The sequence below is a fragment of the Lemur catta genome, chromosome 2 (genome assembly GCF_020740605.2).
Source record: "Lemur catta isolate mLemCat1 chromosome 2, mLemCat1.pri, whole genome shotgun sequence".
NCBI classification, from domain to species: Eukaryota; Metazoa; Chordata; class Mammalia; order Primates; family Lemuridae; genus Lemur; species Lemur catta.
Genome location: NC_059129.1, coordinates 47401724 through 47421888, shown reverse-complemented (window position 1 = coordinate 47421888; position 20165 = coordinate 47401724). Strand labels below are relative to the sequence as shown.

At 37.4% G+C, this 20165-nt stretch overlaps 1 protein-coding gene across 3 annotated transcripts in view; it reads right to left on the bottom strand.

Moving 5' to 3' along the window:
- The window catches only part of ZFAND3 (zinc finger AN1-type containing 3), a 324626-nt gene that overhangs the window by 53410 nt on the left and 251051 nt on the right, over window positions 1-20165 (bottom strand). For 2 of the 3 annotated variants that reach the window (XM_045541881.1, XM_045541883.1), the window contains exon 4: window positions 5740-5805. The exons of the other annotated variant lie outside the window; for it this stretch is intronic. In XM_045541881.1, coding sequence (XP_045397837.1) covers window positions 5740-5805 — 66 coding nt within the window. The remainder of the gene's footprint in view (window positions 1-5739; window positions 5806-20165) is intronic. 3 annotated transcript variants of the gene reach the window in all.

Here is a 20165-nt window from a genome sequence, read left to right as displayed (position 1 = left end):
GGCAAGGAAACATTTCCCTTTAACTGGCTTCTGAATACTGATGTGAAAGTGTTCAGCACATCAATCTTCTCTTAATTCCCAGGTGAAAGGCTGTTCTCGTCTCTTTGCAAAAACAAACAATAATATTATAAGCAGACTGCCCAAAAGAAGTGACTCAAGAAAAGGTTTTGGGGGGAAAAAGAGAAATAATCGAGACAAGGCTATTTTAGGTCAGGTCATGTTCATCACACTGAAAAGGAAAGTAAGTGACCCAAAAGGATAAACATAGGAGGGAAGGAAGAGGGAAAGAGAGAGGGAGGGAAGAAGAAAGGAAGGATGGAGGAAAGGAGAGAAGGAAGGAAGGAAGGAAGGAAGGAAGGAAGGAAGGAAGGAAGGAAGGAAGGAAGGAAGGAAGGAAGGAAGGAAGGAAACATAGCAGGCAAGGGATATACAGTAAAACTGAATTAACATGCTTCTTACAGGGTAGAAAGATGACACTTTTTTGGAAAAACTGCCTTGATGTTTAATGGGACAGTTTCTATTACCATCTGCTTCAATCTCAAGCAATACTACAGCTCCCTTATGCCATGAATGGTTATTTTATTTGCTACTCTACTAACCATAATCACATTTTAAATATAAACACAGCATTTTTTAACCACCATTTTTCAAGTCTATCAGAGATAATATTATCTACTCAACCTATTTGCAGGAAGAAGAGTAAAAGTGAATATTGACATAGTAGAGCAAAAGTCTGTTGACAATGTTGTCAAGTCTGTAAACTTATCTATATATATTTCTTATTTTAATTTCAGAAATAAAAGGATTATAAAATGAAAAAGCAAAACAAAGCCTTAAGAATGGGTAACTAGGCCAGGCACAGTGGCTAATGCCTATAATCCCAGAACTTTGGGAGGTCAAGCAAGACCCTGTCTCTTAACATACATACATACATAAATAAAATTTTTTTTTTCAAATAGCCAGGCACGGTGATGCATGCCTCTAGTCCCAGCTACTCGGGAGGCTGAGGCAGGAGGATGCTTTATCCCAGGAGTTTGAAGCTGCAGTGAGGTATTGTCATGCCACTGCATTCCAGCCTAGGTGACAGAGTGAGACCCTGTCTCAAAAAGGGGGGGGGGGGGGAGTAGAGGGAAGAGGAGAGAGGACAACTAACTAGGGAGGAAGCAATACCCTTTTTTCCATATGCTAAAAAGTTTACCCCTTGATATTTTCAACCTAAAAGCTAAGAGGTAGTCAATGCCATACTTTGATGATGCCCACACCACAACAGAGGAACAGAGTTCTGAGGCTAGTCACTGTTCAAGGATCCTGCTGCAGAGGCTATTTATACAAGTAAACTTAAGTTGTGGTTCTATCTGTCCATTACAGCTTAAATTTTATGGTTTATTAATGCAAACTGTAATAAAAATATAAAATAAATTTTGCTATAATTTTGCAAATAGGTCTTATTTTAAAAGGTCACACAGCATGTCTTTAAATAAGAAATCCTAATAAAAGGCAACAAACTTCCCTCTTTTCCCACAAGGCACTTTAAACATAATAACTTCATGAAGATAGCCACCTAAATATCCAAATACCTTCCAAATAAAATTACCTAAAGGAGATAACCATAGGTCAGACTACAATGTTTGGTTAGAAAGATGAAGGACAAAAAGGAATCTTCTGGTGGTTTGTTGCCAAAGAAAGCAAACTCTTTTCTTCACAATATACTTGTTCTTGGCAGGAATATTGTGAGAATTAACAAGGGAACATGTGGAAAACATTCTGAGCTCTTTGAAGAAATGTAAACTCTGTCTAGTAATCCGAAGGTGTGATATGCTTTAACTCTCACATTCTAACAAAAGTAACTTGGGACTTGGCAGTACTTTTCAACTCTGTTGATTGTGGATATCCCAGAGCTCTAAAAAGATAGCAGGGGTAGGATGGAGTGGGGACAACCACACACCCTGCACTTAATTTTTTTCTAATTAAATATCAAAATGATCATGTTGCTGCTATTTTTGTCTATATAAAGATTACATTGAGTTTAACTGTTAATAGTTCTGTGTGGCTAGAAGCCAGCGTCTAAAGAAAAGTCTTTCCCATCTAGCTCACAAGATAAACTGATCTGTCGTTTGCTACTACAGCTACTTTTTGCAATTTGCTTCTTAGACTCAAAGTTATCCCAAAGAAATTTCTTAAAAAGAGTTCCCTCTCCCATTTTAACATGCAGACCAAACCACTCTACACTGCTATCTACCTCTAAATTATGATAATAACCCTTTACTTGATCAAAACAGTAGTTACTTGAAATATAAATGGAAATCAATTAATCAACCTCTCAGGTGTTTACTTACTAAACCATATAATAATGGGTCTAATGCTAATCTTTAGATCTAATTTTCAAAGAACTAAAAAAAAAAAAATATTGACCTGTTTACTGAAGAAGAGGGATAGGTCACTATCATTTTTTCACTGTATACTCCTATCTGAAATATGTGGTCATATACCTATAATGTGTATATATTTGTGTGTGTGTGTGTGCATGCTATATATAAATTATATGTGTGAACTAAAATGTATGTTATAAAATGAATTTACAAAATAGAAGTTTTAAAAGGCTGAGATAAAGAGCTTTTGCTATTTTCTTCCCTACCTCACAAACTGTACATTGCGTGCTCTTCATCAGAGACCACTGACTTAAAGAACCACTTTACTGTAGCCTAAGTATTCTTTTTCTAACACACATAATTATTAAGCTCAAGGCTGTTGCGGATCCAACCTTGTATGGACAGATTGGCTGGTCAGTAAGGTCTCACTTAGGGTCTCACTCTATGGGTCCTAAGAAATAACACCACTGTAAGGTAATTATTTACCGACCATTTATGCCTAAAGGCCCATGCCGGATCTGTCTGGGAGATCTCTGGGAGAGCCCCTCATGGTAGAAGCACCACAAAGCACGTCTCAGAGGCAAGAATTCTACTCTTGAAGAACCTAGATATAAAGACTACAAGGAACATCTAGCAATATAACAATAACAATTAGTGATTTCAAAGAAAAATTATCAGAATCCCCACCATGGGCAACCTGCTGACTGCAGGACAGAGATAGAAACAAAGATAGTTAACCTGTGGCTGTCAAAGTAAATCAGTTAATTTATCTCTCAAAACCAGGAAGTTCTGCTCTCTATTAGAGTCAGGGCCAGTATTCAAGGTTGAGGCAGTCTGGCTAGTCTGAGAAGGTACAGAACGGGCTTCTTGAAAAGAAGTACAGCAGGCTGAACTTGATGACCTTTAATGTCCATGCTGAGAAATGTCAACTTTCCTTAAGGCTTTTTAGGAGATGGCCTGCACATTGCATTAATTTCCTTCCAAGCCAGAAATTCTCAATCTTTGTCTAGTTAAAAGGTATGTATTCACCTAAATGAAGGCCTGAAATGTGTCACTGAGAGCTCAACGCTTCTCTTATCATTTCACTTACGAAGATGTAAAAATATGACCTTCAGTTCCCACCATAATACTGACATGCAACAGAGAATGTGATTAAAATAAAATTAATTAATAAAACTGGGTATGGCAAAGAATGCTATTACTTCTACTTTATTCTTCCTTCCACCCAAAATACCTATTGATGTGTTTATCAACATCATGTAGTTGGTATGCCACTGTAAAACACAGAATCTTTAATAAGATCATAATAGCAGCTACCAATAATTGAAGGTGTACAATGTGCACTTATGTATATTATTTCTTTTCTTACATCAAACCTCTGAGATAGACTTACCGCATTTTACAAACGAAGAACAAATTTTGAGATGTCAACTTAATTTACTTAAAATCACAATTTGTAAGTGGCTAAGCAAGAATCTGAAACCAGATCTGGCTCTAGAACTCACATTTTAAAACTACTTCACTATATGCTGTATTTCTAAATTTGTGTTTAATTTTTTCCATATTTCATTCAATGATATGTTTTTCCACTGTCTGGTCAGGAGAAGAAATAATTACACTAAAATTTGAAAAGCAGTAACAAGATGTAGTGAAAAAACAACACAGGCCTTTGCATCTGAAAGATACGTGTCCAAGTTCTGGCTCCATTACTTACTAGCAATATTACCTCTGGAAATACACTTAACTTTCTGAGTGCCCTTTTTTCATCTGTAAAAGAGGAATAATGATAACTATCTTGCAGAACTGTTCTGAAGATTAAGTGAGCATGTATATAAAATATACTGAATGGTGCCTGGCAATTCAGTGAGCATGCAATAAATGCCATTGTTATTTCTAGATACACAAAATAGTACAGGATCTGAGAAAAGGAAACAGATCTACCTAGAAGAAGGACACAAGTACATGATATTCAGGAGAGGTTTCTGCTACTTTCAGTGTCTAAGCTGAGCACACAGGTCTCTTTCCCAAACCTCTCAGAATGATCCATTGTGTTCAAGGTTTACTCCGTGACTGCTACCTGAACAAGCTGGTAATGCTAACTAAACTCTGCTCTGAGGACCAAGACTGCAAGGAAAGAAGACAGACTAAAGTATACTGTTCATTTGAGGTTTTGGATCTCAAATCAAAGGGCTCTCAATGTTTTCAAGCTTCTGGCTAGATGGGGCAGGCAGCTGGCTCTCAGACTGCCCACTGGCTAATCAGGACAATCTTGTCACACCAGGGCATAGTTCTCTTCTACCTCAATCAAGTAAAGAAATCCACTCTACCTGGTGGAGCTTGGGGATTGGGCACAGGAGGGATAAGAGCGTGCCAGGACTATTTCACACACTCCTGCCTCAAAGCTGGTCATTTGGAAGAGAAGAGTAAAATTAAGTTCTGTAGAGTTCAGTGCCTGGATGTTACTCTGAAACTATGCAAAGACAGGCCTGTTTGAGTTTTAACATCAAACTATCAGCATTTAAAGGAGATGAGTTTTCAATGTAAGTTTGCATGTAAAAATAGTTTGTGCTATTTCTCTTGAGGAGTTATAAGGACTTTTTAAGTTATGAAAAATACTCTTACTGTGACCTTTAGAAAAACAATAATTATTTTGACTCTTCCAAATATAATCCTTGAGATATTTTAAATTGCAGGAAGCACTATTTAAAAAGGCAAATATTGTTTAAAATAAATTAAGCTATAGGCTAAGGGAACAATGGGCATTTTGACTGCTCTTTGGATAGCTACAAGATTCATGACTTTGTGTTTAATACAAATGTCACAGATGAACAAAGATGTTTTTGGAACTCTATGTATCTGAAAAGAATAATTTCAGCATATCCATGGCTTTAAGATGAATGAGAGAAAATAATTTTTCAAAACTACTAGTATACTATAATAGTCAATTTAAAACACTGATTTTTCTATATTAAAACTTCTTTCACTCTCCAGCCTCCATTATTCAAACAAAGCATTTTTAGTAGGTCTAAGACTTAGGCAAATTAGCCATATGCTACAAACTGGGCAATGATCTGCATTTTCTGTACGTTTCATGTCTTAATAACATTCTTCAGATATTAGGAAGTAGATGAATTTTGATATCCACCTTCTTGGATCTAGTGCCAGCATTAACTCAGTCAATCTGACGCACTCAAGAATACCACTCTGATCTCTGCTCATACTCTACTCCTGATACTAAGCACATATAACCTCACAATTGATGGATGAAATGAGAATACCCTAATTTAGAAGCATGTCAATTTAGAACCAGTTGCTAATTTCTGTGAAGAATTCAGATAAGAATGAATTCACATAAGAATGATGTACATACCTGTACCACAGGATCTTTTGGTTGGTGTGATTAACGAGACATGAGCTGTGTCTGTGCATGGCCCACCTGGAAACAGAAAGGCAGGCACATCAGTCAGGACACATATCCTCTACATGCCCATAGTTGCTCTTGAATCAAGAGAAACCTAAAAAGTAAAGGATCATGCTGCAAATATACAGGAGGAGGAGTAGGAAACATGGTAGAGGTGATGGTGGGTTAATTCTAAGGACCTAATTTTAGTTCAGCAATTTACTCTACAGAGCTTCATAGTCTTTCTACATTCTAACATGCTTTTCATAAAAAATAGCCAAGTCTTACAAAATGTTAACAAGTTAAAGAATAAAAATTTAATTAGAATTCAGATCTGGTTAGAAGAAATTACCCATAAGTTTCAGAAGATGAGTTCTTCCACAGAACGACAAGGAATTGGTTCCTAACCTCTTAGACTGGTCTCAGTGGTCACTCTACCTCTGAATTTATTTAAAAACTAGCCTTGTTTGAAGGGGGAAACTCCATAAGAAACAAGAAACTGCTTAGCAGAAGAAATAAGGATCATTTTAATGTATAAGGAAAGCATTATTGATCAGGAAGAATATCTAGTCTTATTATAAAAAGTATTATATGAAGAGGGCCTTTATAGAATCTTGGTGGGTCCAGAGATCTGATGCACAGGCATAATTCAAGAGTGTGCAAGAGATGTAATTAGTCAGTCTTCAGAATCAGGACTGAAGTTGATATTGATACATAACCCAACATCTCCCACTGACATGCCCTACCTTCTGAATTCCGAAGTTACTATACAAATATGAAAGCTAGTGTTCTCGATATCCCTGGTAGGGGTAGTGTTGATGATCATAAAGGAATGGAACACATAGGCAAATGTTACACATTTATTTTGAAAAGGCTCCCCAGGTGACCATGACCAACAGAGAGGCAACACTATTACTTGGATAGTTCAGCAGTCCCCAACCTTTTCTGCACCAGGGACCAGTTTCAGGGAAGACAATTTTTCCACGGCCAGTGGGGGGTTGTGGGAGGATGGTTTGGGGATGATTCAAGTACATTATATTTATTGTGCAGACAAACCTCTTGACTTATGATAATCTGAATTTGCAGCCACTCCCCAGCGCTAGCATCACTGCCTGAGCTCCACCTCAAATTATCAGGCATTAGACTCTCATAAGGAGCACAGAACCTAGATCCCTCACACATGCAGTTTACAGTAGGGTTCAAGCTCCTGTGAGAATCTAATGCTGCTGCTGATCTGACAGGAGGCAGAGCTTTGACAGTGATGCGAGAGTTGGGGAGCAGCTGTAAATACACATGAAGCTTCACTCACTCCCCCGCTCTTCACCTCCTGCTGTGTGGGCTGGTTCCTAACAAGCCACAGACTGTACTGGTCCGCAGCCTGGGGGCTGGGGACTGCAGTTGTATATTACACCTATGACAAGATTTCATATCATTGAAGTTACTTGCTGAAAAGCAAAGAAAGATGAAAAAGCTCTAAGATCTGTTCCTAGAGTTTATGCCACTGAGATTCACAGGTTTAGAAACTTGCAGATCCCACCTAAAAATTGCACCATTAGCCCATTCTTTCTTTTACCAAGGTCATAATGACAGCAGCCCTTAGGAAGACACACAGGGGAAATTTTAAAAGGGAAGAAAAACCAAGTAAGTACACACTGTTAACTTCAAAGAGCACTTAGCAAATACCTACTATATGTCACCACAGGTTAGTCCCACAGTCAGGGAGCTTATAATCTTTGCAGGAAGACAACATTTATGCACATAAATAAATAACAATACATGACAGCAATCAACAGCTGGATGAAACAGGCAATAAATGCTAGATGTAATCAGGAAGAAGTATGTTAGCCATTGGCCTGCATTACGTGGAAATCCAAGAATTTGAAAATGAGGCAAGAATAAATTGGAGAGTTTTGAAAGTCAGACTAGAGAACAGGGTATTTTAATCGAAAAATTTTCTATAAATGTTGCACTCACCAGAGAATGCTTAACTTATTAAAATTCTAGAAGTTCAAATGGGCAACTGTGACATGAAAATAGGCAACATGAAGAGACAACGAACTACAGGCAAACCTAACACAGACTCCACAATCTCAAGAATCCTCCAGGTTTATATAGCTCCATAAAATACTGTAGCTTTTGCTTCCATTTAAAGTTTTTTGTTTGTTTGTTTTTATTAACTAAAGCATTCTTATTTCTTGAAAAGTGTTAAATATAGGCTTTTACAGAAGACTCAGTTTAATTCTGGCAATTACTCCCTACTTGCCAAGTAATCTCAGATGAGTGATCCTTGGTTTATTTAACAAAAAAATAGGAATAGCAAAATTGCCAATAAGCCAGACAGTTATGACAAATCATCTATACAAAAAGGCTTCATAAACTATAAAGCTTTATATTATGTATCATTATCACTTTCTCTTCCACCAGATTTTTTTTTTCTTTTCTTTTTCCTGTACCTGCAGGAATCAGAATCTTCCACCAGATTTTATGCTCTCAGGGGTCAGGAATCACATTGTTATCTACCCTTGAGTCATGGCTATTTGGACACTGGGTGCTTAATAATGCTCATCATGACCACTGCAAGTGTTTAATTTTATCAGAAGAGTAATGCACATTTTTAAAGAACTTTTTTTCTATGAGGTATAATATAAACAGAATGAAATGTAAAGTATAAGAGAATGAAGTACATTGGTCTTAAATGTACATCCTAAGGGATTTTATATATACTTGTGTAATGACCATCAGATCAAAATACCAGAATATTTCCAACATCCATAAAGTTCCTGGAATCATTTTAAAAATACAGACTCTGGAAATGTTGATGCAATAGGTTGGGGTGGCACAGGAGGAGATTTGTACATTTCTAAACCAGCTGAGCACAATGTAAATATTAACAGCCCAGTTGGTTCTAATTTCTGATAACATTTTCTTATTCCCTAGCATAATAAATATCTGGACAGGATCACCAAGTTCCTACAACACAGTGAGCTGCACAGAGCACGAGAGTCAATAATGGCTTACCTACCAAAATACTTTTTTTTTAAGGACAAAATAACTCATCCAGTAAAATTATAAGAGAAGGAAGAAATCATCAAATCAAAAATCCCTAAAGAAATTTGGCGGGGACTCATGAATTGACAACCCATATTTACAAATGTCCTGGATGATTACCAAATAAGAGACTACTTACCTCATCTTTATGTTGAGAGTTTATTATTTTAAAAACTTCTAGTGAATGAATTTCTGTAGGTTTTGGCAAATACGCAAATAACTTTAAGGCTACCTAGCATATCTCACCATGCATCATCATGAAAGTGTTCTCCAGAGAGCTTGTTACAGTTAACAACCCAATCCAATGTATTCACTATATTAAAGTACAAATAGAACCATAGTTGAGCCAAGACAAATTGACAGCAAGAGTAACTGGCAGTGATAATACACCCCGGCTTTGATAATTGGGCAATATTATAAACAGAGAGCTTTGAATTAAGTTTGGTCTCGCAGACTGTAACCTATGTAACACTTTAAAATCTAGAACAGAAGCATATGAGCACCACATATATATTCTACACTAAGTGTGCTGTCATCTAAAACTCCCATACTCTCACATAAAAGAGGCAGCCACAGGAAGAGAATACAGTACCTACCCTTAACAATTACAGATAATTTCAAATCAACTCTATTAAAATGAACGCAGGAAATAAGGGCCACACAAGGGAAACCTGTTTAGGCTTCTGTCCACAACAATAAAAATATGCCATGTGGTTTCAATAAACAAAACAGTTTTGAGAGATGATGGTAAGGATTAAGGTCAGGGCATCTGCTACATCAAAGGAACAGAGTTACTTTTCTTTTCTGGACTTTCTAATGCCTACGGAGGGATTGGCATATGTCCCAATAGATCACTGTAAACTCTTCTCCCATTTTTGGCCTTTCTTCTTTGCAAGCAGCAGGGTAGACAGAGCTAGTAACTGAATGGCAAGGTAAGGAAAGCTCTTCATGATTGTGGGTTGTGTAGGTGAATGCAGAGAGTGTGTGTGTGTTCAGAGGGACTGAGGTTGGGAAAATAAACATATTTCTAAGCACAGAACAATTCAAACCACTACCTTCTAGTCTGTATCAGTGTCAAACAAGTTTAGAAAAATAAGTTTTGGGTTTTTAACTATTGAAAAAATCATAAAGTTCTTTGCTTAATATGACAGGGTCTCTGGAGATTCTAAACCAGATGATATTACGCCTAACCAACCGGAATTAACTTTTAGCCAGTCAGTCATCATGCGTGCTTCTTGCTTTCTTTTGCTAAAGCAAAATAAATAACGGATTTTTTCCAAGTTTCTTCATTATCTGGAGATATTTAATAATAGATTAGCATTTTGCATTTGATATTACATTCAGAGAACTTTTCCCTTAAAAAATGTCAAGTTTCAACAATTTAAAGTTTGGAATTTGCAAGCAAATAATGCCTTTGATAGCTTGAGGTTTGTGACCAGAGAAGAATGAATATCCTACCTTTTCTTCTAGGGATGTTTCTATTCTTCTATTAAAGATATAATACATAATGTAGCACTATGGATTGCATTTGCAATTCTACATGAAAACCATGAAATGATATTCTTCAGCTGTATTTCCAACAATAGAAATCTTTACAACATTTGCAATAGAGCAGTGGATTTTCCTGGGGAAACAGTACTGATTTCAGCCCTGTAAAGCTGAAGACATGGGTCAAATCTGCATACTCCCTTCACTATAACCTGCAAAAACAGGACTAAATAAAGGTATCCCATTAACCATCAACACTCACATTTCAAAGTGAAGTAGCAGAATTCTTAAAATTTGTCAGCCTCCTAAAGAGTTACTAAGCATGCCCAAAAACCCTGAGCTACCTACTCATCTAATAGTCAATCCCATAAGCCAGCTGAAGACTATGACTCAAGGAGGAAAGTAGAGAACACTGGTTTAGAGGATGGCTGCATTTAGCCTAGCAATCCTTTTAAACACTCAAAATCAAAGGCTGAGTAAATACAGAAAAATAGTATTTCTCCTTAACCTTGAAATAGAGATCAAAGATCTACTCTGAAAAGTTTTGTTAAAATAGCTGTAATGACTGGTTATTTTTGGCTCCTGGTTCCACCAGCCCTCACTGGCTGCAGTTAAACCATGTGCTTAAAGCCTATCAATTAGAAAAAATGGACTGTCAAGGAGTCGGTCGACTAAAAATTGCCAGAAGCTCAATAATCAAACAAATATTTTACTATCAGCCCCTTCATGGTAACTGCAAAACATTAATACACAAAAATAGCCATTCCTTTTGCAGATTTATAACACTTCAATTTTCTCGCTTAATTAACATGACATTTACATAACAGTATCTAATTAATTACCAAGGAAAGGCACTGTGGGCTAATTAGAAATGCATCATCCTTTTTTAACCAGCTTGTCAATTCCACTCTATCATAATCTGTACATTGTTTACCTTTTCAGCATCTCACTTTTCCAGGTTCACAGTTCTAAAGGTAATTTGGACAACAAATTCAAGAGCTACAATTCTCTCCCCTGTATAAAGATTCAGAATATCTTATCGAGCATTTCTTGATGAGGCTTCTCAAAAATATACCAAAAAACAAGAAACAAAACGATGCAATGGATATAGTGAAATAAACTACACTGTTTCCTGATATAACCATGTTAAGAATGTAAACTTGATCTTCTAAAAGCTTCAAATAATCTATATTTCTTCAGCAGTAAGAGATTCCTTCTTTATAAGCCTTCAGTACACACGTAGAGATTTAAAATAGTAAAGAATTGATGGTAATAAAGGAGAACCTGGTACAGATCAGAATGCACAAGAAAAAGTCATCTCTTCAGGAAAGAAAACCTATCCTCCAACCTCACCCTAAACCAACAATTCATGATGTATTTTAACCAGAAGGGGCATACCTAACCTGTATACATACTGAGTTTGAAAAGCACCATCCATTAAAAACAAGGATACTTGGAGATATAATGAGTGGGACTCAAAGGTTCACAGGAAATCTTCAGCACAGATAATAGCCCTCACATTTCTCAAAATGAAATTTCCAAATTAAACCATTTACAAAGCTTGTTAGAGGATCTAAGTGTTAATCTCTCAAGTTAAAAATTCTAATCCTAACTCAGTGCATGATCTTTCATATCATTTAGATCTAAATTATAGATTTATGAGAAGGGGATTTTCAAAATGGGTCAGAAATTGCTATTGGTAGTTTATCTATTTTGTACATAAGAACACCTCAAAATTTCACTGCACTCCACTTAATTCCCTTAAATAATTACAGACATGCCTCGGAGATATTGCAGGTTTGGTTCCAGATCACCCCAGTAAAGCGAATATTTCAACAAAGTATAAGTCACGTGGACTGTTTGGTTTCCCAGTGCATATAAAATTTATGTTTAGACTATACTGTAGTTTAAGTATGCAATAGCATTATGTCTACAGAACAATACACATACCTTAATTTTATAATATTTTATTACTAAAAAATGCTAATGATCATCTGAGCCTTCAGTGAGTTCTAATCTTTTTGCTGGTGGAGGGTCTTACTTTAATGTCAATGGGCTGCTGACTGATCAGAGTGGCAGCTGCTGAAGGCTGGGGTGGCTCTGGCAGTTTCTTAAAATAAGACAATAAGGCAGTCCACCAGTTTGATTGACTCTTCCTTTCACAAAAAATTTCTCTGTAGCATGTGATGCTATTTGATTGCCATTTTACCCATAGTAGAATTTCTTTCAAAATTGGAGTCAATGCTCTAACAACCCACTGCTGCTACATCAACTAACTTTATAGAATATTTTAAACCCTTTGTTGTCGTTTCAACAATGTCCACAAGCATCTTCACCAAGAGTGAAGAAATGCATTTCAAGAAACTACTTTTTTTGCTCATCCGTAAGAAGCAACTCCTAGGCCAGGTGCCATGGCTCACGCCTGTAATCCTACTACTTTGGGAGGCTGGGGCAGGAGGACTGCTTGAGCCCAGGAGTTTCAGATTGCAATGAGCTATGATGATACCACTGCACTCTAGCCCAGGCAACAGAGCCAAACCCTGTCTTTAAAAAAAAAAAAAAAAGCAACTCCTCATCTGTACAAGTTTTATCATGAGATAGCAGCTATTCAGTCATATTTTTAGGCTCTACTGCTAACTCTAGTTCTCTTGCTGTTTCTACCACATCTGCAGTTACTCCCTCCACTGAAGTCTTAAATCACTCAAAGTCTCCCATGAGGGTTGGAATGAACTTATTCTAAACTTCTGCTAATGTTGATATTTTGAGCTCTTCCCATGAATCACAAATGTTCTTAATGGCATCCAGAATGGTGTATCCTTTCCAGAAGATTTTGCATTCACTTTGTCCAGATCCACCACAAGAATCACTATCTACAGCAGCTATAGGCTTATGAAATATATTTCTTAAATATTACGACTTGAAAGTTGAAATGAGTTCTTGATTCATGGGCTGCAGAACGGATATTGTGTTAGCAGGCATGAAAACAGCATTCATCTCCTTATACATCTCCATCAGAGCTCTTGGGTGACTAGGTGCACTGTCAATGAGCAGTAATATTTTGAAAGCAATTTTTTTTTTCTAAGCAGTAGGTCTCAACAGTGGGCTTAAAGGCTGGGTGCAGTGGCTCACACCTGTAATCTTAGCATTTTAGGAGGCCAAGGCGGGAGGATCGCTTGAGGTCAGGAATTTGAGACCAGCCTGAGCAAGATTGAGACTCTGTCTCTACCAAAAATAGAAAAAAATTAGCCAGGCATGGTGGTGCATGCCTATAGTCCAAGCTACTGGGGAGGCTGAGGTAGAAGGATCACTTGAGCTCAGGAGTTTGAGGTTGCAGGGAGCTATGATGATGCCACTGCATTCTACTGGGGCGACAAGAGTAAGACTGTGTCTCAAAATAAACAAACAAAATGACCAAAAAAAAAACCCAGAACAGTGGGCTTAAAATATTTAGTAAACCATGCTGTAAACAGATATGCTCTCATTCGGGCTTTGTTGTCCATTTATAGAGCACAGCCAGAGTAGATTTAGCATAATTCTTACAGCCCTAAGATTTTTAAAATGACAAATGGCACTGGCTTCAACTTAAAGTTACCAGCTGCATTAGTACATAAAAAGAGAGTCAGTGCATCCTTTGAAGCTTTCAAGCCAGGCATTGACTTCTCTGTAGCTATGAAGGTTCTAGATGGCATCTTCTTCCAATATAAGGCTGTTTTGTCCATCTTGAAAATCCGTTTAGTGTAACCACCTTCATCAATGATCTTAACTACATATTCTGGATAACTTGCTGCAGCTTCTACATCAGCATTTGATGCTTCACCTCATACTTTTATGTTTTGGAGATGGCTTCTTTCCTTTACCTCATGAACCAACCTCTGCCACCTTCAAACATTTCTTCTGTGGCTTCCTTATCACTCTCAGCCTTCACAGAACTGAAGACAGGGCTTTGCTCTGGATTAGGCTTTGGCTTATAGGAATGTTATAGCTCTTTGACCTTCTATCTAGACCACTCAAACTTTATCCCTATCAGCAATAAGGACACATTTGTGTGTTCCGTGAAATAGCATATTTAGTTTCCTCCAAGAACTTTTCCTTTACATTCACAACTTGGCTGTTTGGTGCAAGAGGTCTAGCTTTTGGTGTATCTTGGCTTTCTATGTGCCTTCCTCATTAAACTTAATCATTTCTAGCTTTTGATTTAAAGTGAGAGATGTGATTCTTCCTTTCTCTTGAACACTTAGAGGCCATTATAGGGTTATTAATTGGCCTAATTTCAATAATGTTGTGTCTCAGGGAATGTGGAGGCCCCAGGAGAGGGAGAGAGATGGGGGAATGGCTGGTCAGTGGAGCAGTCAGAACACATACAGCATTTATCGATTAAATTCACTGTCTTACATGGGTGTGGTTTGTGGCATCCCAAAATAATGACAATAGTAACATCAAAGATCACTAATCACAAATCACCATAACAGAAATAATAATAATGATGAAAAAGTTTGACACACTGCAAGAATCACCAAGATGTGGCACAGAGACATCAAGTAAACATGCTATTGGAAAAATGGTGCCAACAGACTGCTCAATGCAGGGTTGCCACAAATCTTCAATTTGTAAAAAATGTAATATATGTAAAGTATGATGAAGTGGAATTCAATAAAATGAAGTATGTCTGTACAGTGCTGGGCAGCTCTGCAAATATGGAGTGTGCGTGAGCATATAGGGGTGTGCTTATCATTAGCCTACTGGCTCAAGAGAAATAAAACTGAAATTCTCCCACACCACCTTCCCCATGTAACGACACTAAGAGCAAACTGAAATCAGGAATGCTTTCCATTTGCCCAGTACTGATGGACTCTTTAGAGGAGTAGAGGGGAACATCCCAGCTAGGGCCAGGGGGTGTGTTTTGGAAGGAATGCTGTCTCCTGACCTAGCAATACAATTAATGGAACGAGCCTCAAGGGCAGGGGCAATTTTATTCATCTTGGTAACCTGACACACTAGGTGTTCAAAATGTGCTTTTCACTACTAAATTAAAATGATCCAGGCCAAAAGCAGTTAGTTAGTGAATAAACCCAGCTATTCAGAAATGAAATTATTAATAAATGCAATTGATTTTCATCATATTTACATGTAGATCTAGCATAGCAGTTCTTAAACTTTTTGGTCTTGGGACCTTTTTACACTTAAAAATTATTGACGACACTAAAGAACTTTTGTATATGTGTATTGTGTTATATCTATTGATATTTACCTTATATGAAATTAAAGTTGACAAAATTTTTAAATATTTTCGTTTAAAATTAACAAAATTATTTATCAACATCAAAACATATTCTTTTATGAAAAATGACTATAACTAAAAAAAATAGAGTGACCTGGATTATAGGAAAACACCTGGGTCTTCATATCTGCATTTACATTCAATCTGTTGCATGTGTTGATTACATGCACATGAAGAAAACTTGTTCTTACACAGATAGGTAGTTGAAAAAGATAAGGCCTCATGAATTCCCTTAATGGGTCTTGGGAACCTCTATAGGTCCTCAGACAGCACTTTGAGAACCACTGGTATAGAAGAAAACAGTGAACCTAAAGGTTAATATAATTTCCAATTTCCCCATATTACTTGCATGCCAGTTGACTTATTCTAGTCTTGTAGAGACCAATTGATGCACTAAGTGTAAATAACAGTAAAAGATTTGTCTATTCTTAACAAAATGGTAATATTTAAGTAAATAAAGGTAAGGGATTGTGGAATAAACTCTATAGTCGTAATTTCAAACTGAGATATTCTATTTCTGCCACTTATGTAGGAAGAGTAAAAACATGTTTTATGGAATTCAAAGGTTTCTGGGCAAGTCATTAAATTCATTTAATTTCAGTTTTTCAGACATGATCTCTCACCTAGAAGCCTTATGACCAAAACAGAGTTTCCCATATATTAAGATGCTGACAAACACTCACCATGAATACTTAAAATGTGATAAAGCCAAATAGCAATTAATAATAAAATTCTAAGACATCACCATCTTGGGGATCAAAAAGAGAACCCTTTTTTAAGAGGTTAAAATATCAGATGGCTAATAAAATCCGTTCTAATTTTAGACACTATTTTGTTTCTCTCTTGTGACAAAGCATATTTAATATGGATATGAAATCAGAGGCTGTCACTGCTTCAATTTAGGCTTCAGTTTTGACTACTTACAGGCTTAACTAAGGCCCAACTCAGATTTCTACATTTGCATTTTACCATCAACACAACCATGATTCTCATAACAGCATTAATGGAGACACCATTCAGCACTGGAAGAGGCTTTTTTTAATGCATAGTTCAGGTAGCTCTTGGCCTGCATCTGCAACTGATAGAAGGCTGCAGTGCTTTCCTTAGAAAAGGAAGTGACTTGTACATGTTCTTCATAAGAGGCTTCAGAAAAAAATGAAAAAAGACATCTACTTAGGCCATAGGTACTGCCCCATGGATTTGTAAAAAGAACTTGGAACACAGGTGCCCTTCCTCCCTGACTCTTTGCTAAGCCTCCCCCAAAGTTACCCGTATCATAGCTGGAAAGTGTTCAGAGTGACACTAAATGGAAGGTACCTTAGTCCAATCTTGTTTTACACACAGAATTAAACACTGTCAGGTCTCACCAATAGGAACTCTCTTTGCAACTAATAGTTGAAAATGTAACAATTTGAATTATGTAGTGACGGAGTTATACTTATATCTTAGAATTTTTAAAATTTCTTAATACAGTACAATCCTATTGTTTTTAATAAATCTAAAGAATCATCCTTTAGATGCATCAAAAAGTGAAATGATTTATGAACTAACAGAGGCCATGAATATAAAATATAAAGTTATACAGTCATTCTTTTGGCACTGGCAGTTGCAAATTTTCAAAGAAGTTTACAAAAAAAACACAATGAAAATATATTCATGTAAGGTTAAAATGACTACTTCTAAAACATTCAAATCAATGCCCTATTATGATTTTTTTTCCAGCCAAACATTTTTGTTATAAATAAAGCTCTGATTTAGTTTAAAATCAGCATAGTGTCACCTATTACCTATACCTACAGAAAATAAAAATAATATGACAACTGCAAAGAGCTAAAGCTGTGTGAAGTGTGGTTATTCACCATGACCTTTACTTTCACAGAGAAGTACACAGCATTTAGTTTAATAAGACCATTTAAAAAAAAATCTGTATTTGTAAAGACAGGGTAGAGGAGTGGAGTGATGATGTCGATTCAAAACCTACTCTGAATAGCAATCACTGTATGATGTTGCTGTGGCTCATGCCTATAATCCCAGCACTTTTGAGAGGCTAAGGCTGGGGGATCGTTTGAGGCCAGGAGTTTGGGCAATATAGTGATACCCTGTCTTCAGAAAAAAAATAAGAAAAATTAGCTGGGTGTGGTACCACGCATCTGTAGGCCCAGTTACTTTGGAGGCTGGACCAGGAGGATCACTTGAGCCTAGGCGTTTGAGCCTGCAGTGAGCTATGATCATGCTACTGCACTCCAGCCTGGGCAAATAGAGAGAGACCCTGTCTCTAAAACAAACAAATACTATATAATCTCATAGGAAATCATTGTCTTTATGGGGAACTAACCTTTCAGATTTGGAGACTTCTTAAGGTCCTCCTGAAAGCGAGTATTAAAGTTCGCTAGTATTCGCTATGCAAAGGGGAATCTTAGCTGGGCACAGTGACTCACGCCTCTAATCCTAGCACTCTGGGAGGCCGAGGCGGGAGGACTGCTTAGAGCTCAGGAGTCAGACACCAGTCTAAGCAAGAGCAAGACCCCATCTCTACCAAAAACAGGAAAATTAGCCGGGCGTGGTGGTATGCACCTGTAGTCCTAGCTACTCAGGAGGCTGAGGCAAGAGGATTGCTTCAGCCCAGGAGTTTGAGGTTACGGTGAACTATGATGATGCCACTGTACTCCTCCACCCAGGGCAACCAAGGAGCAAGACTGTGTCTCAAAAAAAAAAAAAAAAAAAAAGAATGAAAGAAAGGTTTTCAAAAGCAAGAAAAATTAAAAACAAAACTTTTCTAAATATTTAAATCAGTATGCATTTATCGAGATGTGCTACATATGCTAGCACTGTGCTAGGTGCTCCTGGGACAGAGTAAAACAGAATAAAATAAAGTCTCTGCTCATTTAGGGCTTTGCCTCTAAACTTGTTCAGAGAGATGACATTCTCATGTCATAAAAGGTAACCGATAAAAGACAATATGTGACTAGATGTTATAGATAAGTATGTGGGCTGGGCACGGTGGTTCATGCCTGTAATACTAGCACTTTGAGAGGCCAAGGTGGGCAGATTGCTTGAGGTCAGGAGTTCGCGATCAGCCTGAGCAACAGTGAGACCCTGCCTCTACAAAAAATAGAAAAATTAGCCAGGTGTGGCATGTGCCTGTAATTCCAGCTACTTGGGAGGCTGAGGCAGGAGGACCTCTTGAGCTCAGAAGTTTGAGGTTGCAGTGAGCTATGATGATGCCACTGCAAGGTGACAGAGCAAGACAGTCTCAAACAAAAAAAAAAAGAGCCTCAACAAAAGGAAAGCCAGGGCACTTTGCTACTTTCACGTTTATCTATAGTGTTGTCTCAAAAAAAAAAAAAAGATAAGAAGTACAGGAATTCCTTGGAGGAAGTAATTAGTATAAATGAAATAATTTTGAGGTGGGTCATAAAAGGCATGAATAAAAATGGTAATATGAGTGGCATGGTATCTTCTGAGAACAGCAAAGGTCTGGTTTAATTCAAAGCTAAGCATCAGTGCTAAGGAGGGGTAAGGTAGGTCAGTCACACTGAGGGTCTAGATTACAGTGGAAGATATCTGATACAAGATTAAGAATCTGGATGACCATATAGGCAGTGATAAATCAATGAAAGAATTTCCTTTATTAACATGATATCAATGGGAAATTAGGTTCACGGACTAGGAAGAGTAGAAGTCAAAATACATTGATAGGCTGGGCACAGTGGCTCATGCCTATAATCCTAGCACTTTGGGAGGCCATATCAGGAAGCGCTTGAGGCCAGGAGCTCAAGACAAGCCTGAGCAACATAGCAAGACCCTGTCTCTACAAAAAGTAATAAAAATTAGCTGGGCATGGCAGCATGCGCCTACAGTCCTAGCTACTCAGGAGGATTGCTTGAGTCTAGGAGTTTAAGGTTGCAGTGAGCTATGACAACACCACTGTACTCTAAAAACAAGCACCACAATGGCAGCAGTGACAACGTCCCAGATCTTTAATATTTTTTTTCACTGAGCTAACTAGGGGATCATAAAGAAACACAGATTAGGAAAGATAAACAATAGCAGAGTAACTAAGAATAAATTTTAGTTTGTATACTTGGAACAACATATACTCTGAAGTTAAGAGCACTTTTAATGGGAGAAATATTAAAAATAAGAACACTTTCTGGTGAGTACATGTGATGCATGTTTTTCCATTCTTGGGATACTTCACTTAATATAATGGGTTCCAACTCTCTCCAGGAGAACCAAAGAGATGTCGTATCACCGTTATTTCTTATAGCTGAGTAATACTCCATGGTATACGTATAACACAATTTACTAATCCATTCGTGAATTGATGGGCATTTGGGCTGTTTCCACATCTTTGCAATTGTGAATTGTGCTGCTATAAACATTCGGGTACAGGTGTCTTTGTCATAGAATGACTTTTGTTCCTTTGGGTAGATGCCCAATAATGGGATTGCTGGATCGAATGGTAGGTCTACTTGAATCTGTTTAAGGTATCTCCATAATGCTTTCCACAGGGGTTGCACTAGTTTGCAGTCCCATCAACAGTATATAAGTGTTCCTGTCTCTCCGCACCCACGCCAAC